The 19,896-nt window shown below is 40.5% G+C and overlaps 1 protein-coding gene across 1 annotated transcript; it reads left to right on the top strand.

The window, feature by feature from the left end:
- Window positions 1–7,906: 7,906 nt before the first annotated feature.
- Window positions 7,907–8,833, top strand: Vmn1r208 (vomeronasal 1 receptor 208). The gene has a single exon (NM_134218.1). It carries the CDS (start codon window positions 7,907–7,909, stop codon window positions 8,831–8,833), a length of 927 nt encoding a protein of 308 aa, NP_598979.1.
- Window positions 8,834–19,896: the final 11,063 nt, after the last annotated feature.

Genomic DNA, 19,896 nt, shown 5'->3' with positions numbered 1-19,896 from the left:
GCCTTTAATGCTATGCGATTGCCTAAACTCATTAAGAGAGATAATGGGCTATCCTATACTGGCAACAATTTTACCTCATTTTGTAAGGAATTTGGTATCAAACATAAAACTGGAATTCCTTATAACACCATGGGACAAGGAATTGTTGAACATGCTCATCACACTCTGAAAAATTGGCTTTTAAAAACAAAACAGGGGCAGTTCTAACCCCCAAAGTCACCAAAAGCCCATCTTGTTTTTGTCTTGTTCAGTTTAATTTTTTTTGAAAACTGATGTTAAAGGTCAGTGTGTAGCAGATTGACACTGGCATCCAGTTACTTCCAGTTCTTATGCCATGGTTAAATGGCAGGACCCATTAACTAATATGTGGAATGGTCCAGACCCTGTTTTAATCTGGGGAATATGTTCTGTCTGTGTTTTTTCACAAAAAGAAGATGGAGCGCGATGGCTGCTTGAAAGATTGGTTCGTCAAGTAGACACAGATCCTGAATCTTCTAGTAAGTATGATTCTAACCTCCTTGATGGCAAAAAACCTTTTTAGCCAGAAAAAGTTATTTTGGAGCACAGCCTCCATTATCAGAGAATTTTTGGCTTTTCTGCTAATTCTCAAAGTCACCTCCCCAACACACAGTAGGAGGTCAGAGTCTGAGCTTGATAGTTGCTAATTTGCAACTGAATAAAGTACCTGGACTTCCCCAAAGAAGTTTTTATCCTGTTGTTTTTCAACTATCTCGGCTTTGTTTTTCAAGCAGGTCAGTCTCTCCTTACAGCCTGATTTCAGCAAGCATTCAGCCTCTCCTCCAGCAAGTGCAGGTGGCAGAAATTCATCAATATGAAGAAGCATATTAAGTATTTATTGTGGCTTTGGTCTGATTTGGAAATAAGGTGTGCTATGAGGGCTGGTCAGCCAATGATGGGCAACCAGATTTCAGAGCTATATCATTCTAAGACAGAGGTACATGCCAAGAGGCTGTGGTTTGTTAATAATATACCACAGAGCCATGTTTGTGTAAAATAAACACAAACAAGCTGCATGTATGCTCCTTGACAGATAAGAATGGCTTGGAAAAATCTGAGTCCCCAATTCAGGCATGTCTGCCAGCCACCATAACTCCCAGGCAGGACTCTGGAGCATAAATAAATTTTATGTCTCGGTCCAGTTATTTTTATTATATAATCAGGGGGGAAATTGTAGCCTCCCTCAGCCTTGAAGCAGGCTGATTCAGACTTTGCTGCCACTGAATATGAGATCATCTGGGATGTAGCCTTCCGAATTTGATGGCTATATTGTTATGTCAACTACCGCTGCTCTTCTCTGCTACCTGCTGAGAGACCCTTGAGACATTCTGGAGACACATCCTATCTTGCATGTCGCCTACAAGCTGGCTCCAGGCACCAAGAATGGATTGGCGGGGCATGCCCCCCTCCCAACTTTATAAGCACATTCTCTTTTTACAAAGAGAGCTTTACTTGCGGGCTTTGATCAGAGAAAAATTTGTCTTGGCTTCATTCTTTTCTCGATGTCTAGTATTTCTCTCTTTCAGCCCCAGCCTGCCTTCCAGAAATACCTGGTTCATGTAGGCCGTGGGCTGGCTTACTACTTCAACAATCTCTGAATGAAGAAGTCTTCTACTGTATGGGTGTTGGTGGCCTTGTATCAGCTGTTGTATGCTGTCTGTTTGGTGGTCCAGTGTTTGAGAGATCTTGGGGGTCCAGATTAATTGAGACTGCTGGTCCTCCTACAAGACCATCTTTCTCCTCAGCTTCTTTCAGCCTTCCTTATTTCAACAACAGGGGTCATCTGATTCTGTCCATTGGTTGAGTACAAATATTTGCATCTGACTCTTTCAGCTGCTTGTTGAGTCTTTCAGAGTCCAATCATGATAGGTACTTTTTTGTGAGTGTTCTGTAGCCTCAGTAATAGTGTGAGGCCTTGGGCCCTCCCCTTGAGCTAGATCCCACTTTGGGCCTGTCACTGGACCTTCTTTTCCTCAGGCTCCTCTCCATTTCCATCCTTATAATTCTTTCAGACAGGAAAAATTTTGGGTCAGAGGTGTGACTATGGGATGGCAACTCCACCCCTCACTTGATGCCCTGTCTTCCTGCTGGATAAGGCTCTATAGATATTACTTTCTTCTTTTTTTGTTTGTTTGGTCTTTTGTTTTTTGTTTTTTTGTTTTTTGTTTTTTTGTTTTTTGTTTTTTGTTTTTTTCGAGACATGGTTTCTCTGTATAGCCCTAGCTGTGCTGGAACTCACTTTGTAGACCAGGATAACCTTGAACTTAGAAATCTGCCTGCCTCCGCTTCCCAAGTGCTGGGATTAAAGACACGAATGGATATCACTTTCAAACCTGGGTGCTTCCTTCTACAAATTAACCTAATCTTCATGGTTAGGGATTAAAAGTGTGTACTAAGAGCAGGTCTGTATTTCAGTTTGTGCATACTGTAATCCAAAACATACCTATGTTAGAGCTGGATTGTATATATCCAGAAGATTTTTGGGTGTCTTCCCTTGCCAGAGAAGTCAACTTGCTGCATTAAAACTCCTCTACAACCAGGGAAGATTTCCAATGGAGGGACTGGGACACCAACCCAGCTGCAAAACCCTAGACTCACAACCCTAGACTCTACAATATATTCAAGGGTTAAAAAGATGGAGCACAATTTGAGGGACAGGACAACCAATGACTGGCCTAGCTTCAGACTCATGACATGAGAGATAGCCCACCCTCATGCTGTTAATGATATTCTCCTATACTTGCCTATAGGAGCCTGACATAACTGTCATCAGAGAGGCTTTACCCAGGAACTGATGGAAACCAATGCAGAGATCCACAACCAAACATTAAGAGGCGCTTGGGGAATCTTGTAAGAGGGGGAGGGCATAGAGTAGGATTTAGCAGGGAAAGCCTGGAGAGATGACTCAGAGGTTAAGAACATTTCTTCCATAGGATCTGAGTTTAATTCCCAGCAATCACATGGTGGCTCATAACTATCAATAATGGGATCTGGTGCCCTCTTATGGCATGCAGGCATACATGCAAGCATAACACTGTATATATAATAAATTAATGAATCTTTAAAAATATATTTTATGGATGAACTGAAGGCATGAGGGGACAGGAATAAGAGGATTAAGTTGAAAGGGAAATGGGGTGGAAAGAGAGAGTGTGGAGAGAGATAATTGGAGTTGGGGGATTTTGGGGGGAGATGTGGAAATCAAGAGCAGTGGTAACTTCCTGGGATCTATGAAGGTGATCCTAATGAAGACTCCAAGTAATGGGGAATGATAACTATGAAATAGTCATCTCTTGTAGACAGGTAAGGTGTCCAGAGGTCAAACTTGGCTGTATTCAGTTGAGTTATTTGCTAAGCATATCCTATAAAAATACTCCAAAGCTCACATAGTTGTTAAGACAAAGGGGTATGTCGTGTCTGCTCTCGACCAGCAAGAACGACATGACCACCAGTCTTTCTAACAGCAGTTTATTCAGCAAACTTCAGTCTTCATCTCTCTCTCTTCATCTTTTTCCTCATCTACCTCCCACGAACCCTGGGCCTCTCGCTCTTATATACTCTCAGTCCCCATCCACTCACAGCAGGCCATGTCACCTCACCAGGCACGCAGCTTCAGCCAATCAGGGCGGCAGGGGCATGTCTCTACCAAAATGGATTCGCCAGTATCCTGGTGCACCTGTGCAGCTCTCACGATGGTTGTGGCTTATTTTCAGGTGTATGAGGAAGTCAGGTGCAAGTCATAAGACTTAGCTGCAGTCCCTGGTGCCTTCTTGGGACTGCTGCCAAACCCGCTCCTCACAGGGGTACTCCCAGAAAACTGATATCAGGGCCCCAGTTGCCAAGAACAACACCCCCAGAACTCACTGAACATGGAGACATTGAGCTGGTATGTGCATGGAGCCTTCAACCCCATATTCTAAAGTCTTTGGTGTGGGAAGGTTCTTTTATAGGTTTCAGAGAGAGAAATGTGGCCATCAACTCAACCACAAAAACTTTGACCTACAATGTGTCCTGCCTGAAAAATGTTCGAGGGCACTGATGGCACAAAACTTATGGGAGAGCCAATCAATGTCCTATGTTACTTAAGGCCCCACTCCAGTAGGAAGGAACCCATACCAAAAACTGCTCATGTAACAAAGAATCAGAGAATAAATTGTCCATAAACATAGAGCAAAACTAAGAACTACTGGTCTTAAACAAAGAATCAATAAAATGACTCCTAATAATATTCTCTATAGTCATAGATCACTGTGTTATCTAGTCATCACCAGAGAGGTTTCTTCCAGAAGCAGATAGAACAGATGCAGAGACCCACAGGCAGATTTTAGGCAGAAGGAGAATCTATCTGGGAGGTCTCCACCAAATCTCTCCCCTCAGAGCAGAGGGAATCTTTTGGAAGAGGAGGTAGAAAGATTGTAACAGCCAGAGAGGATGGAAGGCATCTGAAAAACAATGCCCTCTGAATCAACTAAACAAGGAGTATATGAGTTCACAAAGACTGAAGCAGCAAGCCCAGAATGAAAATGAGTATCTACAGGTCCTCTGGAGATGCATTAAGCTCAGTACACAGAATTTGGTTAGTTGTTCATTTTCTCACCCCACATCCTTACTCTCAAAGTAATTAAACCCTAATGAAGCTTCAAATAACTTCTGAGCAAAACATATGTTGTAATTGTGGGAGAGAGGGAAGCTGTACTTCAGGGAGTGAGACCCTGCAGTGACTGTCCTTTCCCCTGATCCTGTGACATGAGACCTGAAGTCTGCAGTACCTGATAGCAGCCAAAAGCCCAAAAGACCCAGGCAGTACAAATATGACCTGGCAAGTGTCACCTTCCCAGAGCTGCTCCAGAGCCTGTCTGCACCACAGAAGTCCAGGTGAGTACATGGAGGTAAGATCTTAGATGCTCTCAGCTGTGCCATAGAGGGTTTCATTAAAGCTGAAGTCTCACTCTAAGACAGGAAGTAGTTGAATGACTCTGTGAGCCTTGGGTCTTTATTTTCCTTCTGACCCCAGCAAGGCTGATTCCTGGGTCCAGAGAGATCAAAGGAAACAAGTTTTAGGAGATATAGACGTGCTAAGGCATTGCTGTCCATCCTCAGGCTGGAGTCAGAACAGAGCTCTGGGTGTGCTAAGCTGTGCCTAAGGTTACCTCCTTATAGTTTTTAAAGCAATCAGAAAGATCAAGACGATTTTTTGATATCTATAAAAATTGGAGACAATAATGAATCACATAGGTATTATCAGTACTAGAGAGACTATGTCATTATAAATGTTTTTCAATAGTTGGCATAGGGATGCTCTGTCTCAAAAGTAACTAAACAAAAGAAAATACACAAAAATAAATGTTTGCCAGAATTGTGACTCCAACAGACTCATTGGTATTGTAAAGTTTATATGTTTCACTTCTGATGCTTTTCCATGTTTTATGTACTGGCACATGTTTTCTTTTACAATACCTTTATTACTCCTAAATGGAAAGTTTCCCTTCTGGATTCATCCTTACAGTTTTTTGATTATGTCACCTAATTGTATACAAACTTATCTCATCTTCAGTCATTGTATGTCTGCAGCATGTGGAGAACTATAAACCACACAGTATAACACTTATTGTTATTATCTTGAGAATCCCTGTTATAAAGTACCAAACTATGAATGAGCACATCCTGAAAAAGCTCATCTTAATTTTATCCCACAACTAAACAGCAAAGAGCAGCAATCTTTTTTGTGTTGTCTGATTGTTTGCTTGCATGCTTTTAGAAGATCAGAATGAATAAATATAATCCACCTCAGGCTCTTGAACGTTAAACTAACCATGGTAACATCCTTCTATCTAAACACTAATCAATCCTGTCTTTTAAATTAATTTCCTTTAACATTTCCCAAATAATGTGGGTGATGAGTCACCTCTCTCTACTGGCAGTTCACTTCAGTAGAAATGGACTTTACTAGAAGTGCCAGAGGCTTGTCTTATGTGTGATTTAAAGTTTGGAAACAGGAATAGAGGACTTGAAATGAAGATTCCCCAGGAAAACTAGCATTAAACAAACAGAAAATGTTAATATTTTCCACCAAGACTTGAAATTATTGATTGCAGCAACTTTTACAGACTCTGGTCAAAGAGGGTGTTAGATTCTGTAACAAATGCTGATAAGCTTCCTAATAACACCCTGAGCATCCTTCACTATTTGCAGATATTCAGGATGGTATTATGATCCCTACGATTTCCTGCTGCAAGCAACAATTAGCTATTATTCAGAAAGGCAGTTGAAAGGCAATAACTGACACTGATAGACTCTTGAAACCACCTGGGACAAAATCGGGAAACAAGGCTAGGTTCCTAGGGGGCCCACATGAGATCGTGAGGATAAAGACATTTAAGGCAATCCTGTGAGTTGGGAGACCCTGTCCAAAGCTAATCATAAATCCCTGGGAAATGCAACTGGAGCTCCAAAACATGAATAATAACATCCTACTTAGGTCTAAGTCCTAAAATCAGTATGGACTGGTGTAGAACAAAGCAGCCTGCCTGACAAACAGGTTGGAAAAGAAACAGGAGAAGAAGCAGATTGTAAAGCAAGATGACATAACTGCTGCTTGCACCTACCCCCATGACCTCTTAGATGGGAGGGTCCCTGCTCACAATGTCCCAAATCACTGTGCTACATGCAGCTATACTGCGAATTCATAACTCAAAAACTTCACAGATCTTAGGACAGCACCTAACAACTCATCAATCCCCTCTCCTATCTCTCTCATCAACAACAGCTCATCCATGGGTGCTCTATATTACCTTAGAAGCCCTCAGGTCCCTCAGTGGTGTTAGAAATGCCCTGGTTCATCCAATGGGATAACAGCACCCTTGTACCCACTTTTCTAGGAAGCAACCCAGGGTTCTACTGGGCACAGTCCCTGGCTGCAACCTGGTGGTTACATAAATTTTTCACATAGAGTCTTTTCCAGGATATCTTCTGGTGACTAAGCTTTAACTGTGGGGCTTTATCTGGAAAGGTTACACACCTTGACCTGACACTGAGGAATGTATTAAAAAATATCTAGTAAACATTCACACAGAGGGAAATCACATAATGGTTACTATAACAACTTAACATATTAAGATGTAGAAATTGAAGTTATAAAGCTTTGAAGTCAAATGCTATTCTAGAAATTGTACTACTCAAGATGCAGATAAGAAAGGGATACCAAAGGAAGAAAGCTGTGGAAGGTAAAGTTACTAAATGTGAGAGATGATACAGGTATTGAGCAGCAGAATTCCTCAGTGTGATGTGGGGAAGGATTTGGGAATTGAGTGGCTAAATAGGAAGAAATAGACTGAGAAACAGATAAAGAATTTTGGGTAATGGAAACTTGGAATTCAGTTCAACTATAGTGACTGATAGCAAAGAAAATGTGTACATGCAGGTAGACAGAGAGATGGACAGACTCACTCTCTTTCTCTCTCTCTCTCTCTCTCACACACACACACACACACACACACACACACACACACACACATACACACACACACACACACACACACACACAGAGAGAGAGAGAGAGAGAGAGAGAGAGAGAGAGAGAGAGAGAGAGAATTGAACAAGACAATTTTGCTAGTGTAAAGCTCAAAGGTATTTCTTTTAAATTTTAGATTAAACACCAGCTCCCAAACTCTCCTCTCTGCACACTCAAAATATCCTAGAGACCACAGGAAGAAGGGCAAGTTTCAGAGACCTAAACTGCAACATTACCTGTCTCTGTCCCTGCTTTGTTGACTCCAGAATATGCTATTGTGCAAAATGTGCTGTCCAGACCCAAGTCTACAATTGCAGCAACTTCCTCCAAAAAGTGTTTGCATCCTGGACACATGTTTTTCTACCTAGAAAGAAAGAAATGGTTTTGAAGTATATTAATAAGGTAAATAAAATCTCTCTCTTTATGACTGTGGTCGGTACTCTGGGGAACATGTTTGTTTCTGTGAATTATACTTTCAGTTATTGGGGAAGTTCTGAGAAGAAACCCATATACCTTATTCTGATCCATCTGGCTTTTACAAACATCCTAATACTTCTTACCAAAGGATTGCCAAAGACTATTTTAGCTTTTGGATTGAGAAATTTCTTAGATGATATAGGCTGTAAGATCATTGTTTACCTGGAGAGGGTGGCCCGGGGCCTCTCCATCTGCACCAGCAGTTTCCTCACTGTTGTCCAGGCTGTCATCATCAGTCCCAGAGCATCTGGGTGGAACAGACTCAGGCCAGAGTCTGCATGGCACATCCTTCCATTCTTCTCATCCTTTTGGATACTCAATGCTTTAATCAGTATAAACCTAATTCATTCCATTAGAAGTACAAGTCTGAATATATCACAACAAATAAATTATGAGAATTCTTGCTATTTTACAGTAGAAAATCAGGAAATAAAATGGATTTTTCTCATCCTCATGGTCCTGAGAGATGCATTGTTTCAGGTTGCCATGGGAGGGGCCAGTGGCTACATGGTATTTCTACTCCATAAGCACCACCATCATGTCCTCTACCTTCAGAACTCTAAGTTTCTCTACAGAACTCCCCCTGAGCTGAGAGCTGCTCAAAGTGTCCTCCTTTTGATGCTGTGTTTTGTTTTCTTCTACTGGACAGATTGTGCCTTTTCTTTAATTATAAACATCTCTTCAAAGGACAACACCCTGATGATAAATACTCGAGAATTTCTGACCCTTTGTTATCCAACTTTTAGCCCCTTTGTGCTGATTCACAGGGACGGGCTTCTGAGTAAATTTTGGCATGCTCATTGGGAGAAATTGAGTAAATGTCTCTGATTTATATGTCCAAAAGTGTCAAAGAAATCTCTGTTCTACAATATTGTGGATAAGACAAACCCCACAAAGTAGTTTAAGCATGTGTTTATTTTCAGACAGTCTTCCTATTGTTTCACAGACTTGAGAAAAAGACCATAGCAAATTACAGTGATATAGACATCTCATTCTCTGTTTGCCACCCTTTTTAACAGATTTTTCTAACCTTTCTATATTTGTATTAATTTATTGTCTGAATAGTTTGTGTTCATTTATAACTGTGTATCACATGTATGTCCTATGCCTGTAGAAACTTGAAGAGATCATCAAACACGCAGTGACTGACAGAAGTTACAGGGATTTTTTTTTTTTTTTTTGTACTAATGTTTGGTTGCTAGAAATGAACCTGGTTTCTCTGGAAGACCAGACAATGGTCCAGTGCCATGGATGGGCCCCAGTCGGCCTCTCTCAATCTGTGGGAAAATAGGGTTCCAGACTGTAATCTCCCCCCACAAGCCTGAAGCCAGCTGAGCCAGACCTTGACTTTGCTTACCACTAAGGAGATCACCTAGGGTGGAGCCTGCCTCCCTGGATCACTCTATTGTTCTGCCACTGCCACTGTTGCTACCTGCTGGGAGTCAGCCTAGCTATTCAGGAGCCTACAAGTAGTCACCTGCAGCTGGGCTCCAAGGATGATTTGGTGGGAATGGGCTTTCCCCTCTCCTTTATAAAGCGTGTCCACCATTAAAAATTTGAGTCTTGATCAGAATACTGTCTTGGCTCCATTTCTCTCTCTACCCACCTAGATTCTCTCTTTTTGTTCAGTTCCAAGATGCCTCCCAGGCTTGAACCCAGACATGAGAGCCACAGGTCGGCCCCAACACCAGACAAGTGGGCAAAGAGTTGGCAAGAATGACAAACAAGCCTTCTAACAGGGACTTCGGGCAGGTAAGACTTTATCTCTTTTTCTATTTCTTCTTTATTGCTCAAGCAAGGATAGGATCTCGTCAGGGTGCTGCAGGCCCACTGATAAAGGCTCATCAGTTTGAGGAGGGTGAATAAGCTTTACCATTGGGCAATTGGAATCGAAAAGGAAACGGCTGTTTCAAATGTCAGTCTTTAAGCACATGCTGTCTGGCCGAGGCCTAAAGGTCTTGGATAAATCCTTACAAGAATTTTATGATTTCGTGCAAAAAAACCAGTCCCTTGTTTCCAGAGGAGGGAAGCTTGACATTGGCGGATTGGAAGTGAGTAGGTAAAGATATGAGGAAGCTCCATGAAGAAAATTCATCTAGGGAAATCCCCAATAATGCCCTTATTATGTGGCAACGAATGAGGGATTTATTGACTGAGAAAATGGACTTAGAATTTCTTGTAGAGGAAGCTCCTTCAGAGCCCTCTGATGATTATAAAGTGAGACCATCTGCTTATAAAAAGAAATCGTTCTATACAGGCAAAAAAGAGAAAAGGCTAGAAAAATGTGAATCAGAGACAACTGATGATGAAGTTGATGATGAATGGGATTTTACTGAGGAAATGGCAAAGTGTGAACTAAAAGGAGGAAGAGATCATTTTCATAGCCACTGGGGCAGCAGTGGGGAGGAGTCTTTTATCGCTGCACCAGCCCTGCTTAAACCTATACCAAAACTGGGTCGACTTTTGTCACAGGTTGATTTTGACGCTGCTGTGGCAGAGGCAATAAGACAATAAGATTTTACTCTCATTTGCCCAGTAATTTGTGTAGAATGTAGTGAGCCACAATGGGAACCTTTGCGGTTAAAGACTCTTAAGGAATTACAGTCAGTAGTAAAGACACTGGGCCCCACTGCACCTTACACCTTACAGGTTTTGGATGTAGTAGCAAACCAGTGGCTTACTCCTTATGATTGGCATCAAACAGCAAAGGCTACTCTCGCTCCCGGAGATTATGTTCTCTGGGGAACAGAGTATGAAGAGAAGGACAGGAATCTAGTACAGGAAAGATCTTCATCGAAATGTGGAAGCCCATCATGTCCATGCTTCTTGAGCAAAAGGACTGTGCTAAACCAGCAGCACAACTAAAAATTCCAAAGGCAGTGTTGGAGAAAATTGGAGCTGGCAGAGTTTACCCCCATCCTTTCAGGAATTAGGCAAAAGCACTATGAGTCTTATGAGAGTTTTGTGGCTAGATTGGAAGAGGCAGTTTCTAGAATGCTTCCTCCCTCAGAAGGAACTGATATATTAATAAAACAATTGGCTTGGGAAAACGCGAACACCTTGTGCCAAGACCTGATCAGACCAATCCGTAAGATAGGTTCCCTACAAGATTACATTAAGGCATGTGTTGATGCCTCACCAGCCATAATTCAAGGGATAACTTACGCTGCAGCAATGAAAGGAGAGAAATTCAGTGCCTATGTCAAAAATACTTACGGGAATGAAAAGTGTTCCCAAGGGAATGAAGTTGTGTAAATATACCACATGTTCTGTATCCATTCCTCTATTGAGGGACATCTAGACTCTTTCTAGCTTCTGGCTATTATAAATAGGGCTGCTATGAACAGGGGAGCATGTGTCCTTATTACCAGTTGGAACATCTTCTGGGTATATGCCCAGGAAAGGTATTGCTGGATCTACCAGTATTACTATGTCCAGTTTTCTGCGGAACCTCCAGACTGATTTCCAGAGTGGTTGTACAGCTTGCAATCCCACCAGCAATGGAGGAGTGTTCCTCTTTCTCCACATCCTGAATTTTTGTCACCTGAATTTTTGATCCTAGCCATTCTGATTGGTGTGAGGTGGAATCTCAGGGTTGTTTTGATTTGCATTTCTCTGATGATTAAGGATGTTGAATGTTTTTTTAAGTGCTTCTCAGCTCTTTGGTATTCCTCAATTGGGAATTCTTTGTTTAGCTCTGTGCCCCATTTTACTTCTTGAGCTCTTTGTATATGTTGGATATTAGTCCTTTATCAGATTTAGGATTGGTAAAAACTCTTTCCCAATCTGTTGGTGGTCTTTTTGTCTTATTGACAGTATCTTTTGCCCTACGGAAGCTTTGCAATTTTATGAGGTCCCATTTGTTGATTCTTGATCTTACAGTACAGGCCATTGCTGTTCTATTTAGGAATTTTTCCCCTGTGCCCATATCTTTGAAGTTTTCCCCCACTTTCTCCTCTATAAATTTCAGTGTCTCTGGTTTTGTGTGGAGTTCTTTGATCCACTTGGACTTGAGCTTTGTATTCGCATGTTTCAGGTGTGGAAAACTGGGACACCTGAGAAAGGATTGTAAAAATCCCTCAGGAAACAAGAAGGGCCTTCCTCCTGGTCCCTGCCTACACTGTGGCAAAGGAAAGCACTGGAAAAATGAATGTAAATCAAAGTTCCATAAGGTTGGGACTCTGCTCACTAAAGAAGCAGGAAAGACTAGTGAGACAAAAAATTAGATAGGGGGCAGTCTCTTAGCCTCAGGAAAAGAGAGGCACAGAGTCAAGAGGGTGGTAAAGAATCCATTCCTCTTAATCCAGAGGCTCTGGAATTTACTATCCACCATTTACCTAGAGCTACCCTGGGGAATGTGGGGTTAGACCTGGCAGCCTTAACAATGTTATAAATTCTAGTTGGGATGGTGTGCATCTCATCTCTACTTCAGTATCGGGGACCTTGCCTCCAGGGACTGTAGGTCTTATCATAGGACATAGTTCAAATTATAAGAAAAACTTTGAGGTGGTCCCTGGAGTTGTGGATTCTGATACTTTAGGTGAAATTAAAGTTATGGTTAAAGAGTTAAAAGAGACACAATTGGGGTTCGTTGCAGCACTCCAGCACTAAAAATATAAAATAAAATAAAATAAAAATTTAAAAATGGCTCTAATAAGGATTTGTAGAACTGGTTTTACTACTACCAAGACTTGATAAATTTTATCAAAATTCATAGTGCTCTGATCATGTTATCCAAGAAATTCCAGAGCTTGTACTAGACAATGTGCTTTCTAAATACTAATGCCACAAGGGTATTTTGGACTTCAAAGTGTTAAGTATCCATCCATAGAAAATATTTTATAGAATTAGGAAAGAACAATATGTACTGTGAATTCAGTTATTAGATGCCAAAATGTAACAGTCACAGAATTTAAATGCCCTGGATCACTTCATTGGCATTATATTTGTGAAAATTCTTTGCAGTTATAAAGACTAAATATATGAAATAAATTAGATAACAAATACACAGTACAGTTTTATTTTATACTCAACTATGGTTACTATGTTGATTTAAAAAATGTACATTTGTCTCATTCAAAATAAATCATTGAGTGTGACCAAAGGTAAGCAAGTCTGCTTTGCAGCTGCCCTTTGTTACTGCCCAGGTGCTCTCCATAGCTCCGTGCAGCTCTGTAGCACAAAGGAGTTCTGGAAGGATCTGACTCTACATAAATTTAAATGAAAATTCACTGCTTATGTACTTAAATTGGATCCATACAGTAAGAACCTGACAAGTTTCTAAGAATCTGATGGACACATTCTGAAACATTGGTATAATTATTGACCATGAACTTTTTTAATCATTAGAGGCAAGTTTTTATCTTATTTTTAAAAATTTTCTGTTATATCTGACAGGAAACACTGGGAGATGCCTGGATCTACTTTATAATGATGAACACTATTTATAATTTGCTTCGTGGCACAGTATATACACGACAATTTGTTACTGGTGTGAACTATATTGTGCTACAGATTATTAAATAGCTTTTTTCTAATTATATTAATGTATCTGTGTGAGTGTATGTCACATTTGTACAGGTGTCCTTACAGCCCTGAGGAGAGCATTTGATTACTAGGAATTAGAGCTACAAGCTGTCATGTATCCTATGATATGGGTGTAGGGTAAGGAAGCAGAGTCCTCTGCAAGACAAGTAAGTCTCTTCATCATTTCCCCACTTCCTTGTCTGATGCAATGTGAGTTGTCCATAGGTAACATCCACTACTTCTCTTAGTCTCACAGCTCTTTTGTTAGAGCTTTTTTTCTAGTGTCTGTCACAAAGGACCAGACACAGACAAAACAAACACCTTCTAAATCAATCTATTTAATTTGACTCAAAAGAAGTGATGTAAAAACACGGAGAAGAGGTGAAGAAAGATGTGATTAATCTGAGTGATGAAGAGTTTGTTCAACATTAGGAATAGACAGGGGGCTGGAGAGATGACTCAGTGAGTAAAAGCACCTGCTAACACCCAGACATGCTGATCTGTCTCTGAAGAAGAAAACTGACTCCCACATGCTGTACTCTGACCTCCACAGGCATGCTGAGATGCTCAAATGGACACATGCAGAGACATACAAAATAAACTTTAAATTTAATTTTAAAAATTAAAAAACTGATAGACAGTAGATGTATAATTGTTGAGACAGCATAAGCATGTTTTGGCCTGGACTCTGAGTGGCACATAAAGTTGTTATTTTTAATTTCTCTGTAAAAGTTAGAATAGATTAGAAGACAATAAGATAATATCTTGATCAGAAAATAAATTTAAAATTTTAATACATAATTAAAATTAGTTGCAAATCTAAATACATAGCAGATAGTGAAGGGATTCTGGAAATGGAATTAAACTAAGTCCTTCTGATACCTTACCAGAGATTTGGCAATTGGGTTAGTATAAACATCTCCTCAAAGTTTATAAGTTCTATATGCTGGACACATTATCTGTCACTAGCATGAACCTGTGAGACATTATGCTAAATATAATTGTTTGGTTTCAGACCCTGGAACAAAGGACTGAGGTGCATATTTTACATACCCACGCAGACCTGGCCTCAAGGTTCTCCTAGAATCCCTCAGTGCATACCTGGTATGCTCTACCCACAACCCTCAATTTTTCAGCCCAGGAGCTGAGTTGACCCTAGAGGCTCTTCCCTATATAATTCAGACATTTTGGTTTCTCTCTCTACTTTCTCTGCACTCTTGCATATTTTTCTCTTTCTTTCTCTCTTCCTTTCTTTCTTTCTTTCTTTCTTTCTTCCTTTCTTTCTTCTTATTATTTTTTGATTAGGTATTTACTTCATTTACATTTCCAATGCTACCACAAAAGTCCCCAAAACCCTCCCCCCCACTCACCTCTCCCCACCCACTCCCACTTCTTGGCCCAGGTATTCCCCTGTACTGAGGCATATAAAGTTTGCAAGACCAATGGGCCTCTCTTTCCACTGATGGCCAACTAGGGCATCTTCTGATACATATGCAGCTAGAGACATGAGCTCCGGGGAGTACTAGTTAGTTCATATTGTTGTTCCACCTATAGGGTTGCAGTTCCCTTTAGCTCCTTGGGTACTTTCTCTAGCTCCTCCATTGGGGGCCCTGTGATCCATCCAATAGCTGACTGTGAGCATCCACTTCTGTGTTTGCTAGGCCCCGGCATAGCCTCTCAAGAGACAGCTATATCAGGATCCTTTCAGCAAAATCTTGCTGGTGTATGCAATGGTGTCAGCGTTTGGGGGCTGATTATGGGATGGATCCCCAGGTTTGGCAGTATCTAGATGCTCCATCCTTTTGTCACAGCTCCAATCTTTGTCTCAGTAACTCTTTCAAATTCCAAGAATGAGCAAAGTGTCCACACTTTCATCTTCCTCCTTCTTGAGTTTCATGTGTTTTGCAAATTGTATCTTGTATCTTGGGTATTCTATGTTTCTGGGCTAATATCCACTTATCAGTGAGTACATATTATGTGAGTTCTTTTGTGATTGGGTTACCTCACTCAGGATGATGCGCTCCAGGTCCATCCATTTGCCTAAGAATTTCATAAATTCATTCCTTTTAATAGCTGAGCAATACTCCATTGTGTAAATGTATCACATTTTCTGTATCCATTCCTCTGTTGGGGGGCATCTGGGTTCTTTCCAGCTTCTGGCTATTACAAATAAGGCTGCTATGAACATAGTTGAGCATGTGTCCAATGATAGAATATTAAAAGCAGTAAGGGAAAAAGGTCAAGTAACATATAAATGCAGGCCTATCAGAATTACACCAGACTTTTCACCAGAGACTACGAAAGCCAGAAGATCCTGGACAGATGTTATACAGACACTAAGAGAATGCAAATGCCAGCCCAGGCTACTATACCCAGCCAAACTTTCAATTACCATAGATGGAGAAACCAAAGTATTCCACCACAAAACCAAATTCACACATTATCTTTCCACGAATCCAGTCCTTCAAAGGGTAATAACAAAAAAAAAAAAAAAAAAACCAATACAAGGATGGAAACCGCGCCCTAGAAAAAACAAGAAAGTAATCCCTCAACAAACCAAAAAGAAGACAGCCACAAAACAGAATGCCAACTCTAAAAACAAAAATAATAGGAAGTAACAATTACTTTTTCTTAATATCTCTTAATATCAATGGACTCAATTCCCCAATAAAATGACATAGACTAACAGACTGGCTAAACAAACAGGACCCAACATTTTGCTGCTTACAAGAAACTCATCTCAGGGAAAAAGACAGCCACTACCTCAGAGTAAAAGGCTGGAAAACAATTTTCCAAGCAAATGGTCTGAAGAAACAAGCTGGAGTAGTCATTCTAATATCAAATAAAATTGACTTCCAAACCAAAGTTATCAAAAAAGACAAGGAGGGGCACTTCATACTCATCAAAGGTAAAATCTTCCAAGAGGAACTCTCAATTCTGAATATCTATGCTGCAAATGCAAGGGCAGCCACATTCATTAAAGAAACTTTAGTAAAGCTCAAACCACACATTGCACCTCAACAATAATAGTGGGAGACTTCAACAAACCACTCTCATCAATGGACATATCGTGGAAACAGAAACTAAACAGGGACACAGTGAAACTAACAAAAGTTATGAAACAAATGGATCTAACAGATATCTATAGAACCTTTTATCCTAAAACATAATTTTCTGTCTTTCTCCCTCCATACACCCTTTTCTTCATAGTGATATACCAGTCCGCAATCTTTCTTTGGGCTCAGTGAATTCGCCCACCCAAGAGCAGCTTCTCGAATAAACCCACCTGTAATATAATCTATTTTGACTGGAACAGGATCACTTCACCACTGGTGAAAAAGTAACCTATCAGTGATAAGTCAGCTGCATGTAGACAAGTACCACATAATTTTACCAATTAGAGGAATCGAAATAAAGAAGAGATAGAGTCTTCAGTGTGTGGTTTGCAGCCTACAGCCCTCAGAAACCCCCTCCATTTGTGAGCCTTGTTTGTATCTGGTTCTTAATATAATTAGTGATGTGTTTTTATAAAGTCAGGAATATGTTTGGAAGAATGTGATATAGTATGGTGAGAGGGGTACCTCAGTAGGCCCACAGTGAGACACTTCTAACCAGGTACCAGTCATATGACAAGTCTAATATAGAACAGAGTTTATTTAGGTGCATGGAAAGGGGGGTTGAGAAGGGGAATTGAGAAGTGAGTAGAGGTTGAGAAAGAGAAGGACAGAGAAAGAAAGAGAAAGAGAATAGGCTGGCCAGAAACTCATGAAGGGAGGGGAGAGGATAAAGATGGAGAAGGGGCCAGAGAAAGAAGTGAGTCAGAAAGTCAGAGAGGGCAAAGAGAGCTAAACAGTCCTTTCTATAGCAAGCCAGGCCTACCTGGTTGTTGCTAGGGAATTGTTGGGTGAGCCTAGAAGGAATGCTAACATGGTAACAATCACATCACTCTTAAAGAAAATAGATGCATCACAAAAGTCCAATGTTCCTCTGGTTCATACACTCACTCCTCCAAAATGCTCTCTTATTGTCTTTAGATGCTAAATCTGAAGGTCAAGTGGGCCCCTTGTTGGTTCATAGCTTAGAAATGTGGGCATAGGAAGATGGTTCTGGGGAAACAAGAAACTAGCTCAAGAAGATAGTTGGGATTTTATGCTGCTTTTCTTTGTTTGTCTTGTTGATTCACATCTTTGTTTTGAAAAGTTAAACCCTAATAGACTGCTAGGATAACTTCTGTCCAAAGCAAATGTAATAACTATGGAAGAAAGAAGCTGCACTTCAAGGGCCAAAACACTGCACACTTTTGTGACGGAGTGACACTGACAACTGAAGTCTTTGCCATGCTGCCTTGAAGCTAAGAAGCAGAGGATTCCTAAAGTACAAATACAAACTGGGAAGCTTTACCCTGGTATCCTGACCTAGCACTCACCTTCAGCAGGCCTCCCAGTGAGGAGAACTGGCAAGCCCTTTAGTTCATTTTTTTGTACTACATGATTCTGTTGCAGTAATTTCTTACCTCAATAAGCCTGTATAAAGAACACTCACACAACCCAGTTACTATATTTATAAGCTATGTGCCTAGATTGGGCAGATCTATCACGATATTAATTTATTCCCCTGCTATGAAACCCCTTGCTAATTTTGGCTTCTCCAGTCCATATGATTCTGCTCCATCTTCCTTCAAATTCCTATCCCTCTATTCTTCTTTCTCTCCTCCTCCTTCTCTGAGACTTCACATCCCACTGTTACCTTCTACTACCCAAAAAGGCTCTAACCTTTATTTGGCCAGTCACAATGGGGAGAAGGTTTAGTGAGATAACCTGGGTATGTTGTAGGGAACCCCTCCAGAGAAAGCAGAATTAACATAAAAATACAAACAGCTCCAGGGCAACCCACAGCATTATTCCTTTAAAAGACTTTCATTCTCTTTACTATGCAATGAAAGTTCTAAGAGTCTTTGAGCCTTAGGTTCTCAACTCCTTTGATACCAGAAAGATGGGACAGCTGTCATCCCACATATGCAAGCAGCTTCTCTGTTCATGTTCAGCAACAGGGTGGCTTTCCCCTGAGTTTTTCATATTGTATCTCTAAAAAGCTTAGACAGATGGATGTACCTTTCATGAGGTAAGAAAATCTCTGGAAGCCTGGCCTGATGGTCCATGCTTTTTATCCCAGAATTTAGGAGGCTGACACAGGTGGATTTCTGAGTTTGGGGCCAAGCTAGTCTTTAGAGCGAGGTCCAGGACACACACACAAAGATTCACAGAGAAACCCTGGGCTTACAGATTTGCATAAATATACATGGCAAGGTGATCATTTTTGGCAAGCTCTAAGTTTGTCTTTGGGAAGGTTTGCTTGTTATTCTGGTTTTTTCTTTTTTATTTCCCCTCTTCTTTATTTTTGAAACAGAGTCTTAATATTTCACCATGGATGGTATAGAACTGGCTATGTGGAACAACCTGGACTAGAACTCATAGTGATCTGCCAGCCTCTGCTTCCAAAGTATGAGGACTAAAGATATTCAGTACCACATCTGGCTTATGGGTAGTTATTTTTAAGATCTCCAATCTTTAACACAATCATCAGGCAGTCACTAGTTTAGCTTTATTAATGAACATGCCTGTGCTTGAGAAGGAAGGATAATGATTCTGGTGTGAATGGTTTAGCCTTTAAAAATACTCACTGCTCTTACAGTAGATTCTCCATCAGCACCCATGTGATGGTTAACAGCCCCCTTGTAACTCTAGATTTAGAAGTTCTCACACCTTTTCTGGCTTCCATGTGTACCAGGCATCCATATGATGCACATGTCTGTGTGTGCATGTGTGTGTTTCTATGTGTGTGTATATATAGGCAAAACACTTATAAGATTTTAAAATCTTTAGACATAGCAATCATAAAGTAAGTTGTCAAAACTCTTTAAATTTGTTTCTCTTTTGTTTGTTTTTTGAAGAGATTGGGAATTTTTTGTTTTATTTGTTATGCTTTTTTTTTTTCCTTTCTTTCTGGTTTTGGGTTTTGTTTTTGTTTTTTATGGTTGTTGTTGTTTGGTTTGGTTGGCTGATTGGTTCCTTCATTCATTGTTGGTTTTGGTTTTTTTTGGTTTTTTTTTTTTTTCTTTTTTTGTTCTATGAATGTCAGTCCTTTGAGAGGGGAATTTCAGATTAGCTTTAACTCGAATTTCCAAAGTGTTGCCTCTCAAATACATGATACCTTTAGCAATTGAGACTTTCCCTTCAACTTATGAAAGGCAACCAAGGGTAAAATAACAGTAATAGCCTATAACATTTTCAAAGTTTCTTAGACATCAAAGCCAAAAACAGCGAATGAGATTTTTAATATGTGACACTGGAGTTTCTGCAAGACTG

This window comes from Mus musculus, chromosome 13, assembly GCF_000001635.26.
Source record: "Mus musculus strain C57BL/6J chromosome 13, GRCm38.p6 C57BL/6J".
Lineage (NCBI taxonomy): Eukaryota > Metazoa > Chordata > Mammalia > Rodentia > Muridae > Mus > Mus musculus.
The sequence above is the reverse complement of the archived record's forward strand: the minus strand, read 5'-3'. Positions and strand labels throughout refer to the sequence as shown.